The sequence below is a fragment of the Oculina patagonica genome, chromosome 13 (genome assembly GCF_052425735.1).
Source record: "Oculina patagonica isolate OP01 chromosome 13, crgOcupat, whole genome shotgun sequence".
NCBI lineage: Eukaryota > Metazoa > Cnidaria > Anthozoa > Scleractinia > Oculinidae > Oculina > Oculina patagonica.
This window is the reverse complement of record NC_135770.1, coordinates 17,946,265-17,969,750: the sequence shown is the minus strand read 5'-3', so window position 1 is coordinate 17,969,750 and position 23,486 is coordinate 17,946,265. Positions and strand designations below refer to the sequence as shown.

Sequence of the window (23,486 nt, the reverse complement as noted above, 5' to 3'; positions counted from 1 at the left end):
TAGGCCTGATGAGGTGGGGACAGGGGGAGGCGGGCTCTCTTTAAGGGTCCGTTGGAGATGCTCATCATACCCTTTTCCACTTCTATTTTATACACTTGCTCTCGTTTCCTGTTGCAGGTTGATTTTAATTGATGTAATTTAAAGATTACCTTTAGTAAAGGAGTATTATTTTCGATAAGTTTGGTTTAAATATTCAAGTTTAATATAAAGAACTCCGCTGAAATAACATCTGCGTATTAATGTTTATTCAAAAACCATCACCTCCTTTCAGAATAGAAAGGAAGAAAAACAACGTTCACTAGGTTAAATTTCGAAACACAAGCAAAGTTTGAACTTGTTTTTTAATTGTTCTTACGAGCTTAAGCTAAACATGACACCTAAGGACAAGTTCGCTGGACATCTATGCTCCTGGATTACTTCAGTAGTGCCAGGCCCACGGCAGAGCAAACGGCCATCAGAAACACGCTGAAGGAAGCATGTGAGCCGGCGTTACACAGGTCTTTGTCACAGCAACCGACAGCACACTTTCCTTCATCGATTTTGTCGCAGGCTTCTTTCGCGATTTTGCAAGCTGCGTCAGTGCTGCATCTGTTGGTAACTTGTATGTTGCCGTCTTTCTTGTACCAGGTCCTTAAGCACCGATCGACATCAGGACAGTCCTGTTGCTTGGTCTTGTCTCCTTCCAGTTTATCCTTCGAACAAGTGTCTTCTGTTCCCTTGCAAACATAGCACTTGATGCTATAAGCTGAAACGAAAGATGAGAGGAATTGAGGCACTTACAAGTAAACCTCATTAATGGAAATGACAAACATATTTTGGATAAAGAGACATGCGTAATACACTCTTGGCAACTGTTTAAACGATATTTAAAGATACAGATAATGCATTTTGTAGTTATACTGCGGTAATGTCCTCTTAAGAATTTTCTACAGGGAAATTTTGAAGTTTCGTTTCCTTGCATTTCGACTGACAGTTTGTTAGGCGTATTTTCTCAGGAGTGCGTGACCGGTATGATCGACCAGAGAAAGTCGTCTGAAATTCAGGTAATTTAAAGGGTTCAGAAAACGGTATTTTAGATAATTCTGTTAGCTGCAAGCTCTTAACTTCAAGTAAGCAGAGAAATAGTCTCTTACTGGTAACAACAAAAGAAGAGGTAAACTTGAAAAAAAAAACAGTCGGGCCGAAGATTTTTGGGGTTAAAATTGCAGTGTTTGAGTGATCGAAGTAGATGCAAGGGCAACGACATTTATAGTTGGAGTTATATATCGGGAGGTCTGAAAAATCGAGGGTTCACAAATCGGGTATTCACTGCAGAGTGGCTCTTCATCGAATTGAAAATAGGGAGGCGGAACCAACACGAATTGTGAGACGAACATGAAACCAGGGATAACCACGTCAATCTGGATAAATTTGGAAAACGGAGAAATTTGAAAACGCCGTATAAAATATTTCAGTTCCGTCCAGACTAGTCCGGATAAATTTTAAAAACGCATCAAAAACGGATGAAATGCGTTTTCAAATACCCACTTTGAAGAACGTTTTTGAAAAGTTCCGTTTTTAAAATGTTTTTAGACGGTTGGCCAAACCGGAGAAAAAAAGATGCGTTTTCAAATTTATCCGGATTAATGTGGACGGGGCCTAAACTATCGAACTATTATGTTCGAAACCTAAACTATTGAACTATCTAACCTATTGAAACTTTAACAGAAAACTGTTAATTAGTTTAGGGGAACCAAAACCAAAACTACACTATCGAACCATCGAAACCTAAACTAAACTATCGAACCCTTGACAGAAAACCGTTAGTTCAGTTATTGTCAGTATTTGCGCTATCATTGGTAAAAGAAGAATGTTTTGTGAAGTTTGTTTTTGCATTGCAATGCCGTTCGCTTGTATCCGCTGTCGTAAACTTTCGTGGCAATGTTCTGCCAATTATTCTACATTCTACCCATCGCCGATAATTCCTGTTGTATCGCTTCATAAGCCCATATTTTAAACAAACATTTGGTCTCATAGAAGTTAATAGATAGCCCAATTTTGAAGCTTTTAGGCACTCGCCTCCTCACCGCATGTCCGCCATTTAAAAGTGTTTAGTCTGACCATGATTGAAACTACCTCGTGAGGTAGTTTCAATCATGATCAGAATAATCATGTTTCAATCATGATTCGCTCAATGCACTGTCTGATGTGAACACTTTTCATAACGAAACATGTTTCATTCGTGATCAGACTAAACATGTTTCGGCCTAGTGTGAACACAGCTTAAGTTTAATAGCAAGTATTTGACAAAACTTGATAAAATAACTTAACTCAGTCGTGACACAGTCCCTTTAAGAGCGAATAATTTATATTGATTTCATATCCCAGTTTCCATCTTGGCGACTATTCTTCAAAAGTAATCATGCTAAGTCCATACGCTGAACTGATTCCACTGATCTTAACTGCTTTCTTATTTTGGACAATTTTGAGGTTCTGAATTAAATTATTTGTATTAGTTACCTCGACTGAGCAATGAATTTGTTGATGGCCATCGACTTGGTCGACTTGATCCTTTAAAAGCAACTACTTTGTCTGAATATTGAGCAGATTCCGCTGATCTTACTAACCCGCTTAATTGCACTCTTAATTGGAGTTTAACAAACACATAAACTTACCAGTCGCAAGAACTGCAGACAAAAAGATAACGCTCAGCAGGAAACCTTTCATTATGTTTGCTTCGTGAACTGACGGTTGTAACTTGTACTTACTTCAGGAAAGCAGCGCCCACAAAAGGCAAAGGCTTTGAAAATGGGCGTATATATAACAGATATTAACCAATAAGGTTTAACCATTAAAATAGTTAGCCAATCAAGGCACGCCAGCGTCACAAACAGAAACACAGATTACTAATAAAAAAAATTCGCGATGCAATTCCTAGAAAACGAAACTTGCGAAAGCAAAAGGATTTCTTTCACTAAAATGCTTGGCTTCTCGATCGGAGAAAGCTTATTGAAAATTAAATTTAGAGTGTAAGACAACAGTGGCCAAAAAAATTTTGTTCTGCTATTTTGTTCAAATTTCAACACATAAGGAAATGGTGCGGTAAGACCATCAGTCGAGAACTCCGGGAGGGTGTAGGGGCGGGTACGCTCTGAAGGGCTCCATGCATTCCTTTTAAGGAATGAAAATCATACTGCTCCTGGCATACAATTTATAATTTGCATACTTGCTGCAAAATTGTTATTTAGTTGTCATGAAGTATTTATCAGACCGGATCAGCACGATCCCTTATTGGTTTCTTGTTTGTGCACGTCACGAAGTCCCTCGAGATTACGCGATGAGTAAAAAGAGCGTCTGCGTAGGAAGCATGAAAAATATTTTTTTTTTCACGTAATATGAAATTTCTCAAACTGTTGTCTTGTGTTCTGCAGAGGTGAGAAGACCTCGGGTCAACGCTTTGTCAGAATCTCCTCGTCGTTTTTTTCTTCGACTGAAACAATGAAACCGCTCCGTTGCGCATACAATCGACTATTGAACACATATCTTTTTTTCAGGCTTTCTTTTTGCAACTGCTAAATTAAGTCGAGTACAAGAGGGTTGAAGGCCGACACAGCTGCCCTTGGCTGCCACTTCCCGGGTGATATGGCTGTGCGCATGAGCAAGGAACTACTCGCTTTTATCTTTAAACTAGTATACCAAAATGGTAGAAATGCTGCCGAGGGAAAGAATGAGGTAGAAGTATGCTTGCAGTAACTGTATAAGCTGTACTACTTTTTCCTGCTTGAAACGGTGAAGTATCGTAAAATTGAAGTGAGATCTAAAATTAAAACAAGCCATATTTGTAGCGATTTGAAGGGAAGTATCAACATACTGCAAAGGTCACTTAAGGTTGGTTCTCATATAATCGCTCCGATCGCTGCATGTCACTTCAAAAAGTGGTCTTACGATCGGGGCGATTACATGAGAACACTTCACAGACGATCGTTGATACCTGCGGAGATTGGGGCGATTGTGATTGCTTGAGGGATCGCCCGTGTTCTATCCGGGCGATTGGTCGTAGACCGCGGCGATCGCGAACGATTTTATGAGAACTACTTTCACGCAGGGAGACGATCGAAGCGATCCAAACTGTCCCATGGTGTATCAATATTGCCTAGAACTCAACACGACCTAACAACCAACATGGCCGCCAAAACAGTAGAGTTTAACCAGGCCTTGTTCATGGAATAAGTCCAAAAATATACAAAAACTTTTCGAAACTAAGAAAGCACATGGATGGCCACTGCGCATCTTAAACCTTCCATTCACGCATAACCACAATTCTTTGCGCCTTTTATCTTACCGCCGACCACAATTCCTTGCGTTTCGTAAGAAAAGTGATTGAATGCGCCTATAATGTGATTCTTTGCCGATTAGAGAGCTGCCTCGTTCGCTCGCTTCAGGCTTGTTGGCTGCGGCAGCAAATATACACCGAAACCTATATATTTGAGACGAAAACGTGGACACGAAATTGCAGCTTTTGATAGTTTCGTCGATAACGTAAAACAAGTGCGCCATCCTTATAAAGCGGTGACTCAAATTGCGATAATTCGCCACATGCCAGCGCACAGTAATTATTAAGGTGGCTCGATCGGATTTTTGAGAGACGATACCTTTCAACTTTGAGCAACTTGTATGTCACCGTAAACAATCCGACTGAAAATCGATAAGAACAGCTGTACTAAAGAAAGATGAAAGTTTCGAATGAGATAAGTTTCGTCGAAATCGGAGTAACCATAGCAACATAATGACGTCACCACCCATTTTACACGAGACCGATTTTCTTGTAATAGAGGGATAATTTTGAAAAAAAGAGCTTCTAGATCTTGGACTTGATATAGTTTTCTCAAGGTCCGCAAAATTTGAAGAATTTTTATGAGAGCGTTTTCGAGAAAATTTTGGATGAAGTTTTCAGGTGCTCAAATACAACAAAAACAAAGCAGTGTTAAAACATTATTGAGAAAAAGTTCACAAGGCCCGATCAAGTGACATTTTGGCCTTAAGTGAATCTTGTGCTATCTAATTACCTTGGGAGAAAATCTGAGAGAAATCGTTTCAATGGATTTCTTGAAACATCGGCTTGAATATGAACTGGTATGAAGTGTTATTTCGCTCTTTTATCGAAAAAGGGCCTTCACTTACTAAAATGATCGCAAAATAAAAGCGCTCGATAGAATTTTTTTAAATTTGGCAGTCAAAAAGAAGAATAATTATGCAATGAAATGTCCGATTTTCAAAATAATTGAAACATTATAAGGCAGTTAATTTAAAGCCTTAACTCAGGAAAACATTGCACTGTTTTTCACCCAACATCGGATCGCTGCCTCATTATAAGTACTCTATTGTGTCGTGCCCCGTGCATTTGTAAATTTCAGCACATCTTGAATATGTATAACAGCTGCTTGTTTTCCGAAAACTGCACGGAAACAAGCTAATTTAACAAGCCGAAGTACAATAACAACGACGAATAGGCTAGTAAAGCACTTGTATTATCTTCAGTCTCTTAACAGTTTCAAAGCCAAGGCAGAATTGTCACAAAAATATCCAGTAATAAATAATCAGTGATTCATGATCTACTGGAATTTACAAATGCACGCGGCTTGAGACAATGGAGACAGACAGCGATCCGATGTAGGGTGCAAAACAGCGCAATGTTTACCTGAATTAATGCTTGATATTAAATGCCTTTAAATGGTTCAATTATTTTGAAAATCGGACATTTCATTACATAATTATTATTCTTTTTGACTGCCAAATTTAAAAAAATTCTATCGAGCGCTTTTTATTTTGCGATCATTTTAGTAAGCGAAGGCTCTTTTTCGATAAGAGAGCGAAATAACACTTCATACCAGTTCATATTCAAGCTGATGTTTCAAGAAATCAAATGAAACTATTTCTCTGAGATTTTCTTCCAAGGTAATTAGATAGTTCAATATTCACTTAAGGCCAAAATGTCACTTGATCGGGCCTTGTGAACGTTTTCTCAATAATGTTTTAACACTGCTTTGTTTTTGTTGTATTTGAGCACCTGAAAACTTCATCCAAAATATTCTCGAAAACGCTCTCATAAAAATTCTTCAAATTTTGCGGACCTTGAGAAAACTATATCAAGTCCAAGATCGATGAATTTATTTTATTTACTAAGGCTATCTCCTCTATACATGAAGTCGTTCAACGGCTTGATTAGATTTTTGTTTAGTGTTTCGTGGTATTTCTTTCTTTTTTTGGTGGCACCACATCTGGGGACAACTTTTTTTGGCTGGGGCTCTGGTGCAGGTGTTGAGCCGTAATTACATTTGCAATGGATTTAAAATGTGTTTCCCTTAATATCAGAGGCATAAATAAGTCGATCAAACGCAGACATTTGTTTAGGTGGCTTCATAATGGCAAATATGACTTAATTTTTCTGCAGGAAACCTACAGTGACAAAACAATCGAAAACGTTTGGCGTGCAGAATGGGGTGGTGACATTTGCTTTTCCCATGGCTCTAAACATAGCAGAGGCGTGATGATTCTTTTTCGACCTACCTTAAAAGCAGAGAATATTTGCATTACTAATGATAAGAACGGAAGAATGCTTATTGTTCGCTTCACACTCCAAGACGAAGAATTTTGTTTAGCCAATGTTTACGCTCCCAATGACCAAAATCAACAATTAAATTTTTTTAACGAATTAACGAGCAAGCTACGTCCTCATGTGAATGAAAATCTTATAATGGGAGGCGATTTTAATTGTCCACTCCAAAATATTGATAAAATAGGTGGAAAAGATATCAGCGGTAAGAAAAAAGTTATCCACAGCATAAAGGAAATGAGCGGCAACTTAAATCTCGATGATATATGGAGATTTCATCATCCAAATTATAAGCGCTTTACCTGGCAGAATAGTTCAGGAAAAATAAGATGTCGATTAGACTATTGGCTTATTTCAAAACATTTAGTTCCACGTACTACTATGACGGATGTGCTATCATATTACGACTCAGACCATTCCCCAATTTATGCTGAAATCGCGTATAAAAATAAGCAAAAAAAAGCTGGCCCTGGGTTTTGGAAATTTAACAACTCTCTTCTTGACAATGAAGAATTTATAACAAACCTAAAATTCTTTTTACTTCATGCCAAGAAAAAGCATAGTGGAACAAGTGACAAAAGACTCTATTGGGAGATGATTAAAATGGAGATTAGAGACTTTTGTATCCGTTTCTCTAAACGTCTTGCTAAAGGAAGAAAATCAAAAGAAATAAATTTACTCTGCAAGTTAAAACAATTAAATATGCGTTTGGATCAAAATCCGCTAGCAGCTAATTTAGCAACAGACATTGAACGTGTCAAGCTTGAACTTCAAAGAATCGCTGAACATAAAACAAAAGGCGCGATTATAAGAAGCAGAGCACGGTGGTACGAACATGGCGAAAGAAACACGAAATATTTCATGAATCTAGAGAAGCGCTCGCATGAAAGGAAGCATATTGTTAAATTGAAAACCGATCAAAACGAGTATGTTGAGGAACCGAACAGGATCTTGTGTGAGATGGAAACTTTGTATAAAGCTTTATATGCCTCACAAATAACAGATAACACATTTGATGCTTCAGCCCCGTCATTCTTAAATCTTGACAATGTACAGAGACTTGATAGCGAGCAGCAAAAATCCTGCGAGGGCCTTATCACTGAAGAAGAATGTTTAGCCGCTCTTAAAACGTTTGAGAAAAACAAAACCCCAGGTTCAGATGGACTGACTACAGAATTTTACTTATGCTTCTGGGATTCCGTGGTAACTCCTTTAATAGACTGTTTAAATGAAGCCTATCATAGAGGTGAAATGTCGATCTCGCAAAGGAGAGGTGTGATTTCTCTGTTACCTAAAAAGAATAAAGACACCCTCCTTCTCAAAAATTGGCGGCCAATCACGTTGTTGAATATTGACTACAAAATAGCAACGAAATGTATTGCAAAACGATTAGAGAAAGTCTTACCAACGTTGATAAATAATGATCAAACAGGGTACGTTAAAAACCGCTTTATAGGAGAAAATATTCGGCTAATATCTGATGTAATTGAGTTTTATGAGAAAAGACAACTACCTGGCATGTTACTTTTCATAGATTTTGAAAAAGCATTTGATTCCCTAGAGTGGAAGTACCTGTTTAAAGTCCTTGAATTAATGAACTTTGGGCCAATTTTTCAAAAATGGATCCACACCTTCTATTCCAATATCACCAGCTGTGTGATAAATAACGGATTTGCGTCCGATTTCTTCCAGCTTCAAAGAGGAGTCCGACAAGGATGCCCCTTATCGGGGCTCTTATTTGTCCTGGCAATTGAGGTACTTGGCCAAGCGATTAGAAATAATGAAAATATCAGTGGTTTGAAAATAAACGACACGGAATTAAAATTAAGTATGTACGCGGATGATATCACAGCCTTTATAAAAGATGATCGCTCAGCTAATCACTTGTTTAATCTTTTAAATGATTTTGGAGGCTGTTCTACGATGGACCCAAATTGAACACCAAGCCCAAGACAGAGAACAGTGGAAGAAAACTGTGGATGAGCTATGCTTCACTTAGGAGCCAAGGCTATATATATATATATATCAGGTTTAAAAATAAATACTTCTAAAACGGAGGGTATGTGGCTGGGCAGTCTTAAATGCAACTTGGGTCAACGTTCTAAATTTAATATTTCGTGGCCTGAAAAATATGTAATCGCGCTAGGTGTGGCCTTCGCATATGATCAGTCTGTTAGTTACAAAATTAATTTCGAGGAAAAACTTGTTGCGCTAAAGAAAATTTTAAACCAATGGACGACCAGAGGCTTAACTTTAATGGGAAGAATTTGTATCATCAAAATCCTCGCTATCTCCAAGCTTGTTTATAATACCTCCGTTCTCACAACACCACCAAATTTTTCTAGTGAAGTTAATGATATTTGTTTCAAGTTCATATGGAACTTTAAGCCCGATAAGGTCAAACGTAACACGCTTATTGGTCCTATAGAGAAAGGGGGCCTTAACATGGTAGACTTCAACATGATAAACAAATCTTTAAAGGGAGCATGGGTTAAACGTTTATATGAAGCTGGTGATAACAAATGGTGCTCCCTCTTCTCATCTGCTACATCCCAATATGGTGGTTCGTTTCTTTTGGAATGTAATTTTAATGTATCTGACCTTAATTTCGTCTCGTATGTACCGTCCTTTTACAAGGAAGTATTGAATGTCTGGCAGGAGCTACATTCTAAAGACCCTTCTTCTGCTAAGGAATATGAAAACGAAATTATTTGGAATAACCGCTATATTAAAATAGATGGTAAATCAGTCTTCTATCCATCTTGGCATAGAAAAGGAGTTATTAAAATCGGTCATCTGGTAAATGAGAACAGAACGTTTTTATCCTGGTCTGAGTTTCAACATAGATATGGTATGACGATAAACTTCTTAACGTATTATGGCCTTCTCACCGCGATCCCTGAAGAATGGAAAAAATCAATTTTAAATTGCGAACGAATGCTTACCGATGTTGACAGTAATGAGCTTCCTCTTGCGAATGTCACCGCCAAATCTGCTCGCGAACTGCTTGTTATGAAAGTGTTTAAAGCCCCAAACATAGAAACTAAGCTTATAGAAAAACGTCTTCCTGCTAAAGCCATTTATGAATTGCCACTCAAAGTTACGATAGAAAATAAACTCAGATGTTTCCAATACAAGGTCATACATAACATTCTACCCACTAATAACAGACTTTACAAAATGAAATTGAAAAGTTCTCCCAGTTGTGATCGTTGTAGCTCTTCATACGAAACTTTACCTCATTTGCTGTATGAGTGTCCGACGGTACAATTATTCTGGAAAAAAGTTATTGCATGGTGGAATGAAAAACGTTCAGAAAATATCACCTTAATTGACACAGATATTTTTTACGGTAATAAACCAGATTTAAGTAATTTTTATGCCCTGAATCATTTCCTCATCATCGCCAAGTATCACATTTTTCTGTCCTGGTTGAATTCAGCATATCCGAATCTAGATATCTTCCTTCTCTTACTCAATCAAAAGATTCTCTATGAACGCACAATCGCTGTTAAAAATAATAGTTTGACGAAATACAAAGCAAAATGGACAACACTTTGTGCCTGAGTTCCCCCAAGTTACCCCGCCCCCTGCCCAGAGGTTGTGCCGCAATCTATTTATTTATTTATTTATTTATTTATTTATTTTTTTTCGTTTCATAGTAAAATAAAATACATACAGTTAGTATTAGAGTTAGTAGTAAAAAATTGAACTTTGTAAATAGATTGTAACTTTAAAATGTAATAGTAATATAATGTAATATTTTTTGTAAGAGCGCTATTTGTTATAGTAGGTATTGTAAGGCGTGTTATTGCGATATTATTATTTAAAAAGAAAATGTATATTAAATAATGTAATAAGTAATGTCTTGTAATTAGCATCGTAGGTAGTGTATGTATTTGTTAAGTAAGTAGTGTTCTTTGTGTGTCAATAAATAAATTTAAAAAAAAAAAAAAAGTCCAAGATCTAGAAGCCTTTTTTCATTTTTTTTGCTATGGTTACTCCGATTTCGACGAAACTTATCTCATTCGAAACTTTCATCTTACTTTAGTACAGCTGTTTTGATCGATTTTCAGTCGTATTGTTTACCGTGACATACAAGTTGCTCAAAGTTGAAAGGTATCGTCACTCAAAAATCCGATCGAGCCACCTTAACAAACACTTCTACAGAAAAACTTTTAAAATAGGTAGTCCTTGAATACTTTTCCTGCCTCTCACCGACTGCCTCTTACCTTTCCTTTCTTATGACCTTTATAGCTCGTAACTTTTAAAGTTTTCGTCGCGCTGAACTGGGCAGTTTGTGTGTGGAGCTGAACCTTTGTTTTATTCTTTAAGCCGCAGTGACTATTGTCTCTCTTTTGCTCTAAAGTCGGTGAGGACGAACGCGACAGCGAGCGCGATATACGCGAGTTCCAAATAGCGCGGGCGTCGGATAAAGAACGTCGTCCGATGATTGTGTTGATAATAAGCAACTTTGTAACGAAATTTAAAATCGATTATGGTTTTGAAATTGTGGCAATCTCCCCAGAAGCAGTAGTACCCGTGATAATAAATAATACCCGTAAGTGACAATGTCTGTTTCCCGCCAAGAAGAAAGTCGTAGAATGCTGTTGTATGGACTGAATAAGCAATCTGTAAAACAACCTCTTTTTAAAAAACCATCCGTGTGGTGAACATCCTTCTAAATAATTTATTTGTTTAGAGGTTTACCGGTGCAAACAAACCCACACGGGATGTCGAGCCGTCTGGCCAGTGACTTACAAACTTTTTGAGTCTCCTCCAACATCCCAGGTGGGTTTATTGAGCCTGTGAACCCATAGAATGTGTGGCATTTGCTTTTATGGAATAATCATGGAAAACGTTTGTCAAAGAAAATAGAACGCTTCTCCAAAAACACCTGTAAACCAAGGACGCAGAGTCAACAACTTTAATTAGATGCTCCTTTTTTGGCAATACAACGACTGAACGTGCCATCAAAAAGGTCAAGAAAGTTCTGTTAACAAACACTTAAACAGATAACATGTCGTTTAATACAGCAGGTGATAATCTAAATTAAAATAATTTCTGTTTTTTTTTTCTAGAATTTTTAGCAATATTCTCTGTCCTGCCGGTAATCAGAAATGAGTAATTTATATAATGGCGAATTTACTGAATTTATATCGGGTACTCGTATTACAGCGATTTGGCATTGAAAAGATTTGGAAATTTCTGTTTAGTTTCTGAAAAAGGACTTCAACACCACAGATGATAATCTTACTTTATTTTTTTTATTTCCTGTGTGACAGAAAAAGATTTTGAACCACTCTTTACCACCACAATATCCAAAAAAAATGAAATTGCTTCTTAAACAGGCCCTAAATTGTTAGCACATAAGAAAGAAACCAACAGAATATTTTCCCCAGTAACACTTTCTAGCTTAAATGTAAGTTTTGTATTCAATTATAAAAGGACAAAAAGAAATCAAATACTGCAGAAAGATGAGTACATTTAACAACCAGAAAAAAAGAATATAAATGATGCCAGTTTATGCAAATATTAGTCCAGAGGGAAAATTAATTTAACGATTAAGAGACGCATACAGAAAAGCGAATGGATAGGCGATTAACTATACATGCAATTGAAATGTGTAACGCTGAGAGCTGCTTGCTTTTTCTTTTCTCATCACGATATTAAGATAAAACAATCATCAACGTAAAGAAAAAGTAATCGAACTCGGCTACACCTTCTAAATATGTCCAAAGCACGAGCATGCAATGAGTGAGATGTCGAGGATTGAGATGAAATCTTCTGAACACGAAGCTTTGCAGATTTCTGGTCCTTTGATGTGCCAGTATATGTGCGAGTTTTTGTCTTTTGTTAACTGCTCGCCAACACGTGACTCAACATCCCTGATTTTTATAAGTATCTCTGTTCTCTTTTTCTCACTTTAAACTATTTTGTTAGTTTCTTTTAGTTCAGAGACCTTTGTAAGTAACAAAATGTCTATAATGAATCTCGGGACACCAAAAGAAGTGATGAAACATGGCATGTGCTCCAATTATACCAAAGTCCACACGTAGGCCTGATGAGGTGGGGACAGGGTGAGAGGGGCTCTCTTTAAGGGTCCGTTGGAGATGCTCATCATACCCTTTTCCACTTCTATTTTATACACTTGCTCTCGTTTCCTGTTACAGGTTGATTTTAATTGGTGCAATTTAAAGATTACCTTTAGTAAAGGAGTATTATCTTCCATAAGTTTGATTTAAATATTCAAGTATAATATAAAGAACTCCGCTGAAATAACACCTGCGTATTAATGTTTATTCAAAACCCATCACCTCCTTTCAGATTAGAAAAGAAGGAAAACAACGTTCACTAGGTTAAATTTCGAAACACAAGCAAAGTTTGAACTTGTTTTTAAATTGTTCTTACGAGCTACAGGTCTGTAAAACGAAACATTATATCCAAGGACAAGTTGCATAAACATCCTTGCTCCCGGATTACTTTAGTATTGCTTGGCCCACGGAGAAGCAAACGACCATTAGAAACACGCTGAAGGAAAGAGGGGAGCCCTCGTTACACAGGTCTCTGTAACAGCAGCCGACATCACAGAAGGCTTTGGTTACGCCGCAGGTACCTTTCAAGTCTTCGCAAGTTGAGTCAGTGCCGCATGCGTTGGAAACTGTTGTATAGTTGCCTGCTCCGTACCAGCTCCTGATGCACAGATTGCTATCACCAGGGCAGGTCTGCTGCATGTCCTTGTCTGCTTCCAAATTAATCTTTGAACAAGTGTCTTCTGTTCCCTTGCAAACATAGCACTTGATGCTATAAGCTGAAATAAACGAAGAGGGAAATTGAGGCACTTGTAAGTAAGCCTTCAGTTGTAATTACTGACGGAGAGGACAAACACGGATTTAGGATAGATTAAATTAAATTACTTAAAATTTATTTCGAGAAAACCATACGACATAGATAAATAAATAAATAAATAAATAAATAAATAAATAAATAAATAAATGAGAATAAAATGTAAACTAAGAGGTGTAAAATGTAAAATGTAAAATTTCTCTGAGCGGCCTAGCAGCATACGTCACATTTGTAGTTATCCTGCGGTAAGAAGGAAGATTCACTTTCTTGTTCTTCAGTACAGTTAAAACGGATGTCCTCTTACAACTTTCAACAAGGTAATTTTAAAGTTCCGTCGATTGACTATTTGTTGGGCGCAATTTAAAGGGTAGCCTGGATTTCAGACGTCTTCGTCTTTTCTCGGGAGCGCGTGACGGGCATGATCGATCTGTGGAAGGAGTCTAGAATTCCGGCTATTTTAAAGGTCCAGGTTGCGGTATTTTAGATAATTCTGTATATTTTCGTTATCTGCGAGCTCTTAACTTCAAATTATGGCGGGACAACAGTCTCTTACTGGTCCTTACTGGCAACAGAGGGTGAGGTGGGCTTTAAAAAAAAACAGTCAGGTCGAAGATATTTGGAGTTAAAATTGCAGTGTTTGAAGTAAATACAAAGGCAACGATGTTTATGGTTCTAGTTATCGGGAGGTCTGAGAAATCGAAGGTTCACAAATCGGATATTCACTACAGAGTGGTTCTTGAAACAGTGCTTCCGAATCAAATTGCAAACTGATAGGGGGGCGGAACCAACACGAGTGTGAGACGAACACGAAACCAGGGAAACGAAAACCTGACTAAACTATCGAAACCTAAACTAACTTACCCATTGAAACCTTAACAGCCGGAAAACCGTAAATTAGTTTAGGGGATCTAAAACCAAAACTACACTATCGATTTATCGAAACCCAAACTAAACTATCTACGCTATAGAAACATTTGACAGAAAATCGTTAGTTTAGGTATCTAAACCTAACTTAACTATGGAAACCTAAACTATAAATCTATCCAAACTACAGGAAACTGTTAGATAAGTGGAACTTGCAAAACTAAGACAAAGGCGAATTATCGAAACTGAAACTAAACAACCGAATTATCGAAACCTAAACTTAACTATCAAAACCTTGACAGAAAATCGTTAGTTCAGTTGAAAGTTGTATAGGAGTTGGGGGTACCAGCGCATTTCTATATTCGGTGAAAAATACCAGCACATCAGTTTTCATATCAGATCACATTCATAGAAAAATACTTAGAAATACCAGCGCATTTTTATCGATTGGTCTCAAACTTCAACTTCCATTTTTTGAAATCCATTTTGGGTAAATTCTTATAATCCATTGCGTGACTAAATTCTTAGAAACAAATCGAGGGCAGTGACACAGTTGTGTCATGACGTCATCTCTCTGTATTTATTTTTTAATGCCCGTAAGTGTTGCTAATTATCCATTATCATGAATAAAGCGCTTATCATCAAAACATGATAGTGATACTTTATTCATCTCATAGCTTCCAAGTTGGTGATTTTGGCCTCTAATTGTTTTCATCGTTGATGTGTCTGTTATTAAAGAGCGTGCTTTTATAACCTTCATGCTTGATATTCTTCTTAATGACATTCTTCTTAATACCCTTGACTGTCTTTACGCCTTTGTCATTTATCTGGATTCTAAGAATTGACTCAAAATAGATTTCAAAAAATGGAAGTTGGGGAGTTTGAGATCATTCGATAAAAATGCGCTGCTATTTCTAAGTATCTTTTCTAAGAATGTGATCTGATATGAAAAATGCGCTCGTATTTTTTATCGAAGATTTAACTCAATATTGAAAAATGCGCTGGTATTTTTAATCGAATATAGAAATACGTTTGTACCCCCCAACTCCTATACTACTGTTGAACTTCATCCCAAGACCGCTAAATCTAATGTCGTGTTTACATAGCATACATTTACCAATGTATATTATCTATCTCAACCGTAAGACTGATTTTCGATGGATCTACTATTTGGTCATTTCACGTGTCGATTTTATCAATAGCAGCATCTATTTCTAGCTGGTTGGGAGATTTTTATTAACGAAATCGTTTGATGAAAAGGCAAATAAAATACCGTTACCTGGATTAAGGGCGATTGATTAATATTGGTTTCATACTCTATTTTCCATCTTGGCGACGATTTTTCAAAAGGAATCATGTTTAGGCCAGACGCTGAACTAATTTCACTGATCTTTACTGCAAACTTTATTTTGGACAATTTCGAGTTGGTCGACTTGATCGGCTTTCACAGCAACCACTTTGTCGGAATATTGAGCAGATTTTAACCCGCTTAACTGCAATTAATTGGAGTAAAACAAACACATAAACTTACCAGTCGCAAGAACTGCAGAAAAAACGATAACGCTCAAGAGGAAACTGTAACGGTAACTAAACAGGCGGTCAGGTACCAAAACAATCAAAGTTCTTATATCTTAATCCAAGAACAGAGCTACTATAACAACATGGCCGACCAGGAGGAACGTGTTGCCCGAGATGCCCTGCGACCGCAGGAAGTTCAATACTTCATGTAAGCGTACTCGTTACATCTCCTTCCGTTAGTTTCATAGTTTAACAAACTCAAAATATAATGTTCTGAAATGTTTCTATGCCTCATGGTTCTTATGTACAAAACAACTGTGCATACAAGTAGGTGGGCTAACAATAAAAGCAACAACAAACAAAACAAAGAGGCAAAGTCAAAAGTGTCTCGTCCTCAGCACTCCATCTCCAGAAATCGCGGACCTCCGAGTCCGCGAATAGTATGTCCTGCGGTACATTGACCGTAGAAGCGAACGCAAGGATTACAAAGAAAATGTAGGGAGAATGAAATGTTTTATTAAATATTTCTTGACAAATTAACAAATGTGCAAGGTGCAAGCGGAACACAATAGATTGGTGTATTAAGAACCACATTGTACAAGAATTGAAGTGCAGACTTCGAATTTCATTTGTATTCATGAACGTTTTCTGCGAACAGTTTGTGAGACCAAAATTATAAGGCGTAGAGGAGGAATGTATATGTATAGCGAAAACCCAAAACTTAAAGTTTATAAACCGGGATTATCGGCAAACTGAATGTAATCGAAAAAATGTGCAAGCAGATTTGATAAAACTATACATGATTCTAACTCACCAATGGATTTACATCTCCTTCCGATTAGATTTCATATGTATCTTTGCCGTTAGAAAATCACAAAAAATCGCATACTGTAAACACACGGCGGCAGTCCACTTTGAAATCCCAAAATCCGCTGTCTTTGAGCTACGATATTTCAGCCGTCTTTGCTCCAATTTTGCCACAAAAGCCATCGTTTGAAAGATCTTTTGCTCCATTTGTATTATCAGGCAATATTTTTGACCAGTGGTTTTCCTACCTTACAAAATATTACTGTGTGTAGGCCGAATTTTTGTGTACCATCGTAGATGTATATGAGCCCAAAGTCAGAGTTTCGAATCAGCGGCTATTACCAAGTTTCGTGAGCGGTTAATGTAAGATGCATCAAAATTCGCCGACTTCAATGTCCGCGATTTCTAGCGATGCGTCTCGTAATCCTGTAGCCAACGCGGTGGGAGACGTTCACGCGTTGGACGACTAGGTGGCTCTGGAACTTCTGGTGTTGACGGAACCAATGGTTGCGGTAACACAACTGAGCTTGTCTAAGTCTGTTCAGTTAGCTCAGTCGGCTCGCTTGTTTCTGAGGGCTCCAACTTTTCAGGGGTGGCTCTTAACCATCGGCGGTTCCGACGATACTGTTTCCCATTCACCTCTACCAGATAGGAACGGTTGCCTATATCTCCAATGACCTGTCCAAGGGACCATTTTTTCTCGCCTGGCAGGCGCATTCTTATGGCATCACCGTCGTCTAATTTTGGCGATTCCTGCTTGTGTTGGTCATAAAAATGCTTCTGCTTCTGCTTCCTCATCTCAATCATCTCTGGTACATTAGTAATCACACGGGGCTCTAACAATGCCTTAGCTACTGGGAGACGAGTGCACGTTCGCCCGCCGTAGAGTAGCTGAGAAGGTGAAACATGCATTCCTTCAGTAGTTGTGTTGCGCCATTCAAGTAGCGCCAGCAAATGATCTCGCTTATCTGCACGGCTTTCATTAACAATGACTTGCAGGTCTTAACAACATTTTCAACACGACCATTACTCTGCGGGTGGCGCTGGCTTGACGTATTGTGATGAAAGTCCCATTCTTTACTGAAGGACTCAAAATATCCACTGTTGAACGGCGGTCCGTTGTCACTAATGACTGTCACAGGGATGCCATGTCTGGCAAACCAGGTCTATAAGGCAGTGATGACACAATTGCTTGTGGTGTTACTCAAATCGCTCAAGTATAAACAAATCAGCCCTGACTTTCTCCCATGGTAGATTGGGCGCAACATGGGGCTGCAATGGCTCTCTACATTGTTCAGGTCTGTAACTGTTACAAATACCGCACTTAGATAGGTAATCCTTGAGCTGTGCCGTGATTCCGGGCCAGTTAACAATATTACGAGCACGACGCAGTGTCCCTTCGACCCCAATGTGCGACTCATGCAGGCTCTTTACAATGTCAGAACGTTCAGCAGCAGGTATAAACGATGACCTTTGTATACCCAACCACCCTCTGTGTTCAGCTCATCCTGACTGTTCCAGTACTGCTCAATCACTTGTTTCCGACACCTGTTATTTTCACCTGCCTGTGCCAAGGTCTCCGGCCAACCTTTACGGATAACATCGGATACGATCTACAACTCTTTATCCTTAGAAGTCTCCTCGCGCAGCTTCTCCAAACGAGTAGGAGATACGGTCAGATCTTCATCGTGTTTGATCTGCTCTAACTCAAAGGCAAATAGTCGTTCCTTAATTGAACGGACATCACTGTTTGGCACTGTCAAATGTTCGCCATTGACATATGCTCGACTTAGGGTGTCAGCCAAGAACATGGTGGTACCTTTTTTGTATTCCACTTGGATGTCATAATTCTGCAAACGGAGTCGCATTCGTTGGAGGCGCTTTGGGGAGCTGTGGATGGGTTTCTTGAAAATGGTTTCCAACGGTTTATGGTCTGACTGGACAACTACATCACTCCTGCCAAAGATGTACTGATCAAACTTCTCGTATGCAAAGACTATTGCAAGTAACTCCTTCTCGATTTAAGCATAATTTTGTTCAGTAGGAGTCATCACGCAGGAGCTGTAAGCCACTGGACGCCCCTCTTGCAACAAGGCAGCTCCAAGTCCGGTCTGGGAAGCATCACACTGGATGACTACCGGTTTGCTCACATCATAGTAGGCAAGTACAGGGGCGGTTACAATCATTTCTTTAACGCGGGCCAAAGCATCAGCATGGGCAGGTAACCAACACCATTCAGCATCCCTTTCAGTGAGTTTTCTCAGGACTTCTGTTTCATCTGACAAGCTTGGCAGAAACTTTGCCAAATAATTCACCATGCCAAGGAATCGACACAGAAAGTGAACATCAGTGGGGTCAGGCATTTGTACTATTGCCTCCACCTTGCACGGGTCAGGTTTGAGGCCTTCTGGGGTTAAAATGTGACCGATAAAGAGAACTTCTTGCTGTCTCAGCCGGGCTTTCTTCTCGTTCAACTTCAGGTTTCTTTCACGACAGCGATTTAGGAAAGCACTTACATTTTGGTCATGGTCTGACTGCCACTCAGCGGGTGTGTTGCCGTAACCAACAATCGCAAAATCATCAGCAATGACCTCCACTCCCTTAAGCCCCTCTATGTGCTCTCGCATTCTTCGCTGCCAAATTTCTGGTGCACTGTTAATGCCAAACGGCATTCGCTTCCAACGGTAGCGCCTGAAAGGGGTGTTAAATGTGGTGCGCACACTAGTTTCTTCGTCAAGTTCCACTTGCCAGAAACCATTGCTGTCATCAAGTACGCTAAACAGCTTGGCTCCGTTTAGCCTATTTGCAATTTCTTCAAGTGTTGGCATGGGGAAATGTTCTCGTTTTATGGCGACATTCAGATCCCTGGGATCTAAACAAATGCGTATCTTTGTTTCCCCACTAGCTTCAGAAGGTGGCTTACTCACAACCAGCATGCAGCTGGATACCCAATCCGTGGGCTCATCGACTTGTGCTATGACATCATCAGCTATCATTTCCTCCAGCTTCCTCTGCACAGGCTCAGTCATTGCCACTGGTAAACGCCTTGGTGGGTGCACCACAGGCCTCACGGACTTGTCAGTTACAATACTATACTTCCCATCTAGCTTTCCAAGGCCTTCAAACACGTCATCATACTCTTCCAGCAAGGGGTCTTTACCTGTCTTTAGTACATTTATGCGCGGATCTCGGTCGCAATCAAGGATCTTTATCAGGTTCATTCCTAACATAGTCTTCTTGGACAGTATTAGCTCATAACTACGACCCTGGACTACACTTGCTTGTATTTTGTGTGTGTGTCCATTACGGGTTGCATAAGGGTTGCTTTGCCCTCAATGGGTTGCTCGTACCCATTAGCCAAGATCAGAACCGACTTTACCCGAGTATCAAGAAAGCTTAAGTCCAGATCACCGGTCACGCCCTTGTAGACATCCAAAGGTTGTAGGTTACACTCAGCTCCAGTGTCCATCAAGAAAGCAACTTCATGGCCTGTCATACTCTCAGCATCCTTTGACACACTGAAGGTCACCACCTTACGTCCTTCACTGCTTGCAACACCTGCAGTACTCAGATAAAACCGCTCCTAGACAGTAGATACCTTACTTTTTGCTGGGCACTTGGCTACAAAATGATTCTTCTTTTTACAAAATGCACATGTCTGGCCAAATGCAGGACAGTTGCGTCTTTCATGATTCCTGCCACAGAATCTGCGATTTCTGATCCTGTTGTCGTTCACTAATGGAGTGTCATCAGACTGCTGCTCAGTTTCTTTCTGTTTGACAGCATTCAAACCAGATTCCACGGTCATTACTTTAATTTGAGCAGCTGTGCTTTCTGAAGCGCGAGCGATATCTAAAGCTTTCTCTAAAGTCAACTTCTTCTCTTTAAACAAGTTTTCACGTACCTTGCCATTCCTGCTACCAGTTACTAGACGATCACGGAGAAGCTGCTCCGGTGTGAGTGATTCGAAATCACAGTTCCCTGCAATTTGGCGTAATTCCGTCATGTATTGATCAACTGATTCACCCTCCCGCTGATCTCGAGTAAAAAATAGAAAACGCTCGTAAATGGTGTTCTCTCTGGGTATACAGTAATCTTCGAATTGCTTTAAGAAGTGAAAGTACGAAACACCTTGTTTGCTTCTTTTCCGATTACTGCCAAGAGCGTCGCTACTTGGCGCTCTTCATCCTCTTTATCCAGCTTTGTAGCCAATATATAATTCTTTCATGCAGCAACCCAAATTCGCCAGTTGGTCAGGTACCAAAACAATCAAAGCTCTTATATTTTAAACCAAGAACAAAGCTACTATAACAACATGGCCGACCACGAGGAACGTGTTGTCTGAGATGCCCTGCGACCGCAGGAAGTTCAATACTTCATGTAAGCGTACTCGTTACAGAAACCTTTCATTATGTTTGCTTCTCAAACTGACGGTTGCAACATGTACTTACTTCAGCAAAACAGCCTCCACAACTTGCAAAGGCTTTGAAAGCGAGCGTCTATATAGCAGATATTAACCAGTAAGGTTTCACCATAAACATAGTTGGCAAATCAAGGCACGCCAGCGTCACAAACAGAAACACAGATTACTAATAAAAAAACTCGCGATGCAATTTCCAGAAAACGAAACTGGCGAAGGCAACGGGATTCCTTTCACACAAATGCTTGGCTTCTCAATCGGAGAAAGCCAAAATTAATACTGATCAATTATGACTTCGTACAAAGAGCAGTAAGGCATCTTCACTGGAAACGTCACAAATGAAATAGCTTTTCAATGAAAAGTTTCACTATTCTGAATAGAAAATGTGAATCTTTTCATTGGTTAAAATAATCACGCGACTATCATATGTTATCACAAGACAGTCTTATGACGTTGGACACAATAGCAAAGTGATGACTCATTTTCCTTGGGGAAAGTCCCTTGATTGACCTCCTTTTTTTCCAAGAATATCACGCAACGAAATTCGAGTCTGATGTCATATGGTTCTCCAATATAAATTTCCAAATATGAATTCCAATATAGTTTTCAAAAAAATGAACTCGAAAAATGATTTATAATTTTTTATTCCAAATCTCAATATTCAGAGCTGAAATCCACTCACTGCAAAATGATCTCGTATTTTTTATCAAATATAAAATGCGCTTGTATTTCTGAGAATTTAGTCAAACAATGGATTCTAAGAAAAGTTTCACTATTCTGAATAGAAAATGTGAATCTTTTTATTGGTTAAAATAATCACGCGACTATCATATGTTATCACAAGACAGTCTTATGACCTTGAACACAATAGCAAAGTGATGACTCATTTTCCTTGGGGAAAGTCCCTTGATTGACCTCCTTTTTTTCCAAGAATATCACGCAACGAAATTCGAGTCTGATGTCATATGGTTCTCCAATATAAATTTCCAAATATGAATTCCAATATAGTTTTCAAAAAAATAAATTTGAAAAATGATTTATAATTTTGTATTCCAAATCTCAATATTCAGAGCTGAAATCCACTCACTGCAAAATGATCTCGTATTTTTTATCAAATATAAAATGCGCTTGTATTTCTGAGAATTTAGTCGCACGATGGATTCTACGAATTGACTCAAAATAGATTTCAAAAAATGAAAGTTGGGGAGTTTGAGATCATTCGATAAAATGCGCTGCTATTTCTAAGTATCTTTTCTAAGAATGTGTTCTGATATGAAAAATGATTTAACTCAATATTGAAAAATGCACTGGTATTTTAAATCGAATATAATAATGCGTTTGTACCCCCAACTCCTATACTACTGTTGAACTTCATCCCAAGACGGTGAAATTCAATGTCGTGTTATACATGACATATATTTACCAGTGTATATTATCTACCTCAACCGTAAGACTGATTTTCGATGGATCTGCTATTTGGTCATTTCACGTGTCGATTTCATCAATAACAGCATCTATTTCTAGCTGTTGGGAGATTTTTGTTAACGAAATCGTTTAATAAAAAGGCAAATAAACGATCGTAACCTCGATTAAGGGCGATTGATTAATATTGATTTCATACCCAATTTTCCATTTTGGCGACGATTTTTCTTAAAATGAATCATGTTTCGGCCAGACGCTGAACTAAGTCCATTGATCTTAACTGCACACTTATTTTGGACAATTTTTAAGTTCGGAATTTGATGATGGCTCTCGAGTTGGTCGACTTGATCGGCTTTCACAGCAACCACTTTGTCGGAATATTAAGCAGATTTTAACCTGCTTAACTGCAATTGATTGGAGTAAAACAAACCCATAAACTTACCAGTCGAAAGAACTGCAGAAAAAACGAGAACGCTCAGCAGGAAACCTTTCATTATGTTTGCTTCTCAAATTGATGGTTGTAACTTGTATTTTCTTCAGCAAAGCAGCGATCACAACAGGCAAAGGCTTTGAAAATGAGCGTATATATAACAGATATTAACCAATAAGGTTTAACCATAAAAATAATTAGCCAATCAAGGCACGCCAGCGTCAGAAACGTAAACAAAGGTGCCCCAAGGTGAGCCTTCTCGCAGGCTACCAACTGAATAAACAAACACGCGAGCGATGCAATAGCGAAGCAAAGTGATGACACATTTTTCTGGGGAAAAGTCCCCTGATTGACTTCCTTTTTTTCCAAGAATATCACGCAACAAAATTCGAGTCTGATTTCATATGGTTTTCCAATATAAATTTCCAAATATGAATTCCAATATAGTTTTCAAAAAAATGAATTCGAAAAATGATTTATAACTTTGTATTCCAAATCTCAATATTCAGAGCTGAAATCCACTCACTGCAAAATGATCTCGTATTTTTTATCAAATATAAAATGCGCTTGTATTTCTGAGAATTTAG

At 38.6% G+C, this 23,486-nt stretch overlaps 2 protein-coding genes across 3 annotated transcripts; both read right to left on the bottom strand.

Annotated features, from left to right (window-relative positions):
* Positions 1-228: 228 nt before the first annotated feature.
* On the bottom strand, positions 229-2,806 carry LOC144634820 (uncharacterized). The gene is made up of 2 exons (XM_078493853.1): positions 2,655-2,806; positions 229-745 (listed from the first exon to the last, which is right to left on the bottom strand). Exons 1-2 carry the CDS (start codon positions 2,704-2,706, stop codon positions 414-416), a joined length of 384 nt encoding a protein of 127 aa, XP_078349979.1. The 5' UTR covers positions 2,707-2,806; the 3' UTR covers positions 229-413.
* A 10,065-nt stretch (positions 2,807-12,871) lies between these two features.
* On the bottom strand, positions 12,872-23,063 carry LOC144635774 (uncharacterized). 2 transcript variants are annotated; one of them, XM_078494859.1, is made up of 3 exons: positions 21,018-21,132; positions 15,834-15,865; positions 12,872-13,403 (listed from the first exon to the last, which is right to left on the bottom strand). In XM_078494859.1, exons 1-3 carry the CDS (start codon positions 21,035-21,037, stop codon positions 13,072-13,074), a joined length of 384 nt encoding a protein of 127 aa, XP_078350985.1. In that variant the 5' UTR covers positions 21,038-21,132; the 3' UTR covers positions 12,872-13,071. The 2 variants fall into 2 exon arrangements, with proteins under 2 accessions (XP_078350985.1, XP_078350984.1); XM_078494858.1 differs by lacking the exons at positions 15,834-15,865; positions 21,018-21,132 and adding an exon at positions 22,912-23,063.
* Between the last annotated feature and the right edge of the window lie 423 nt (positions 23,064-23,486).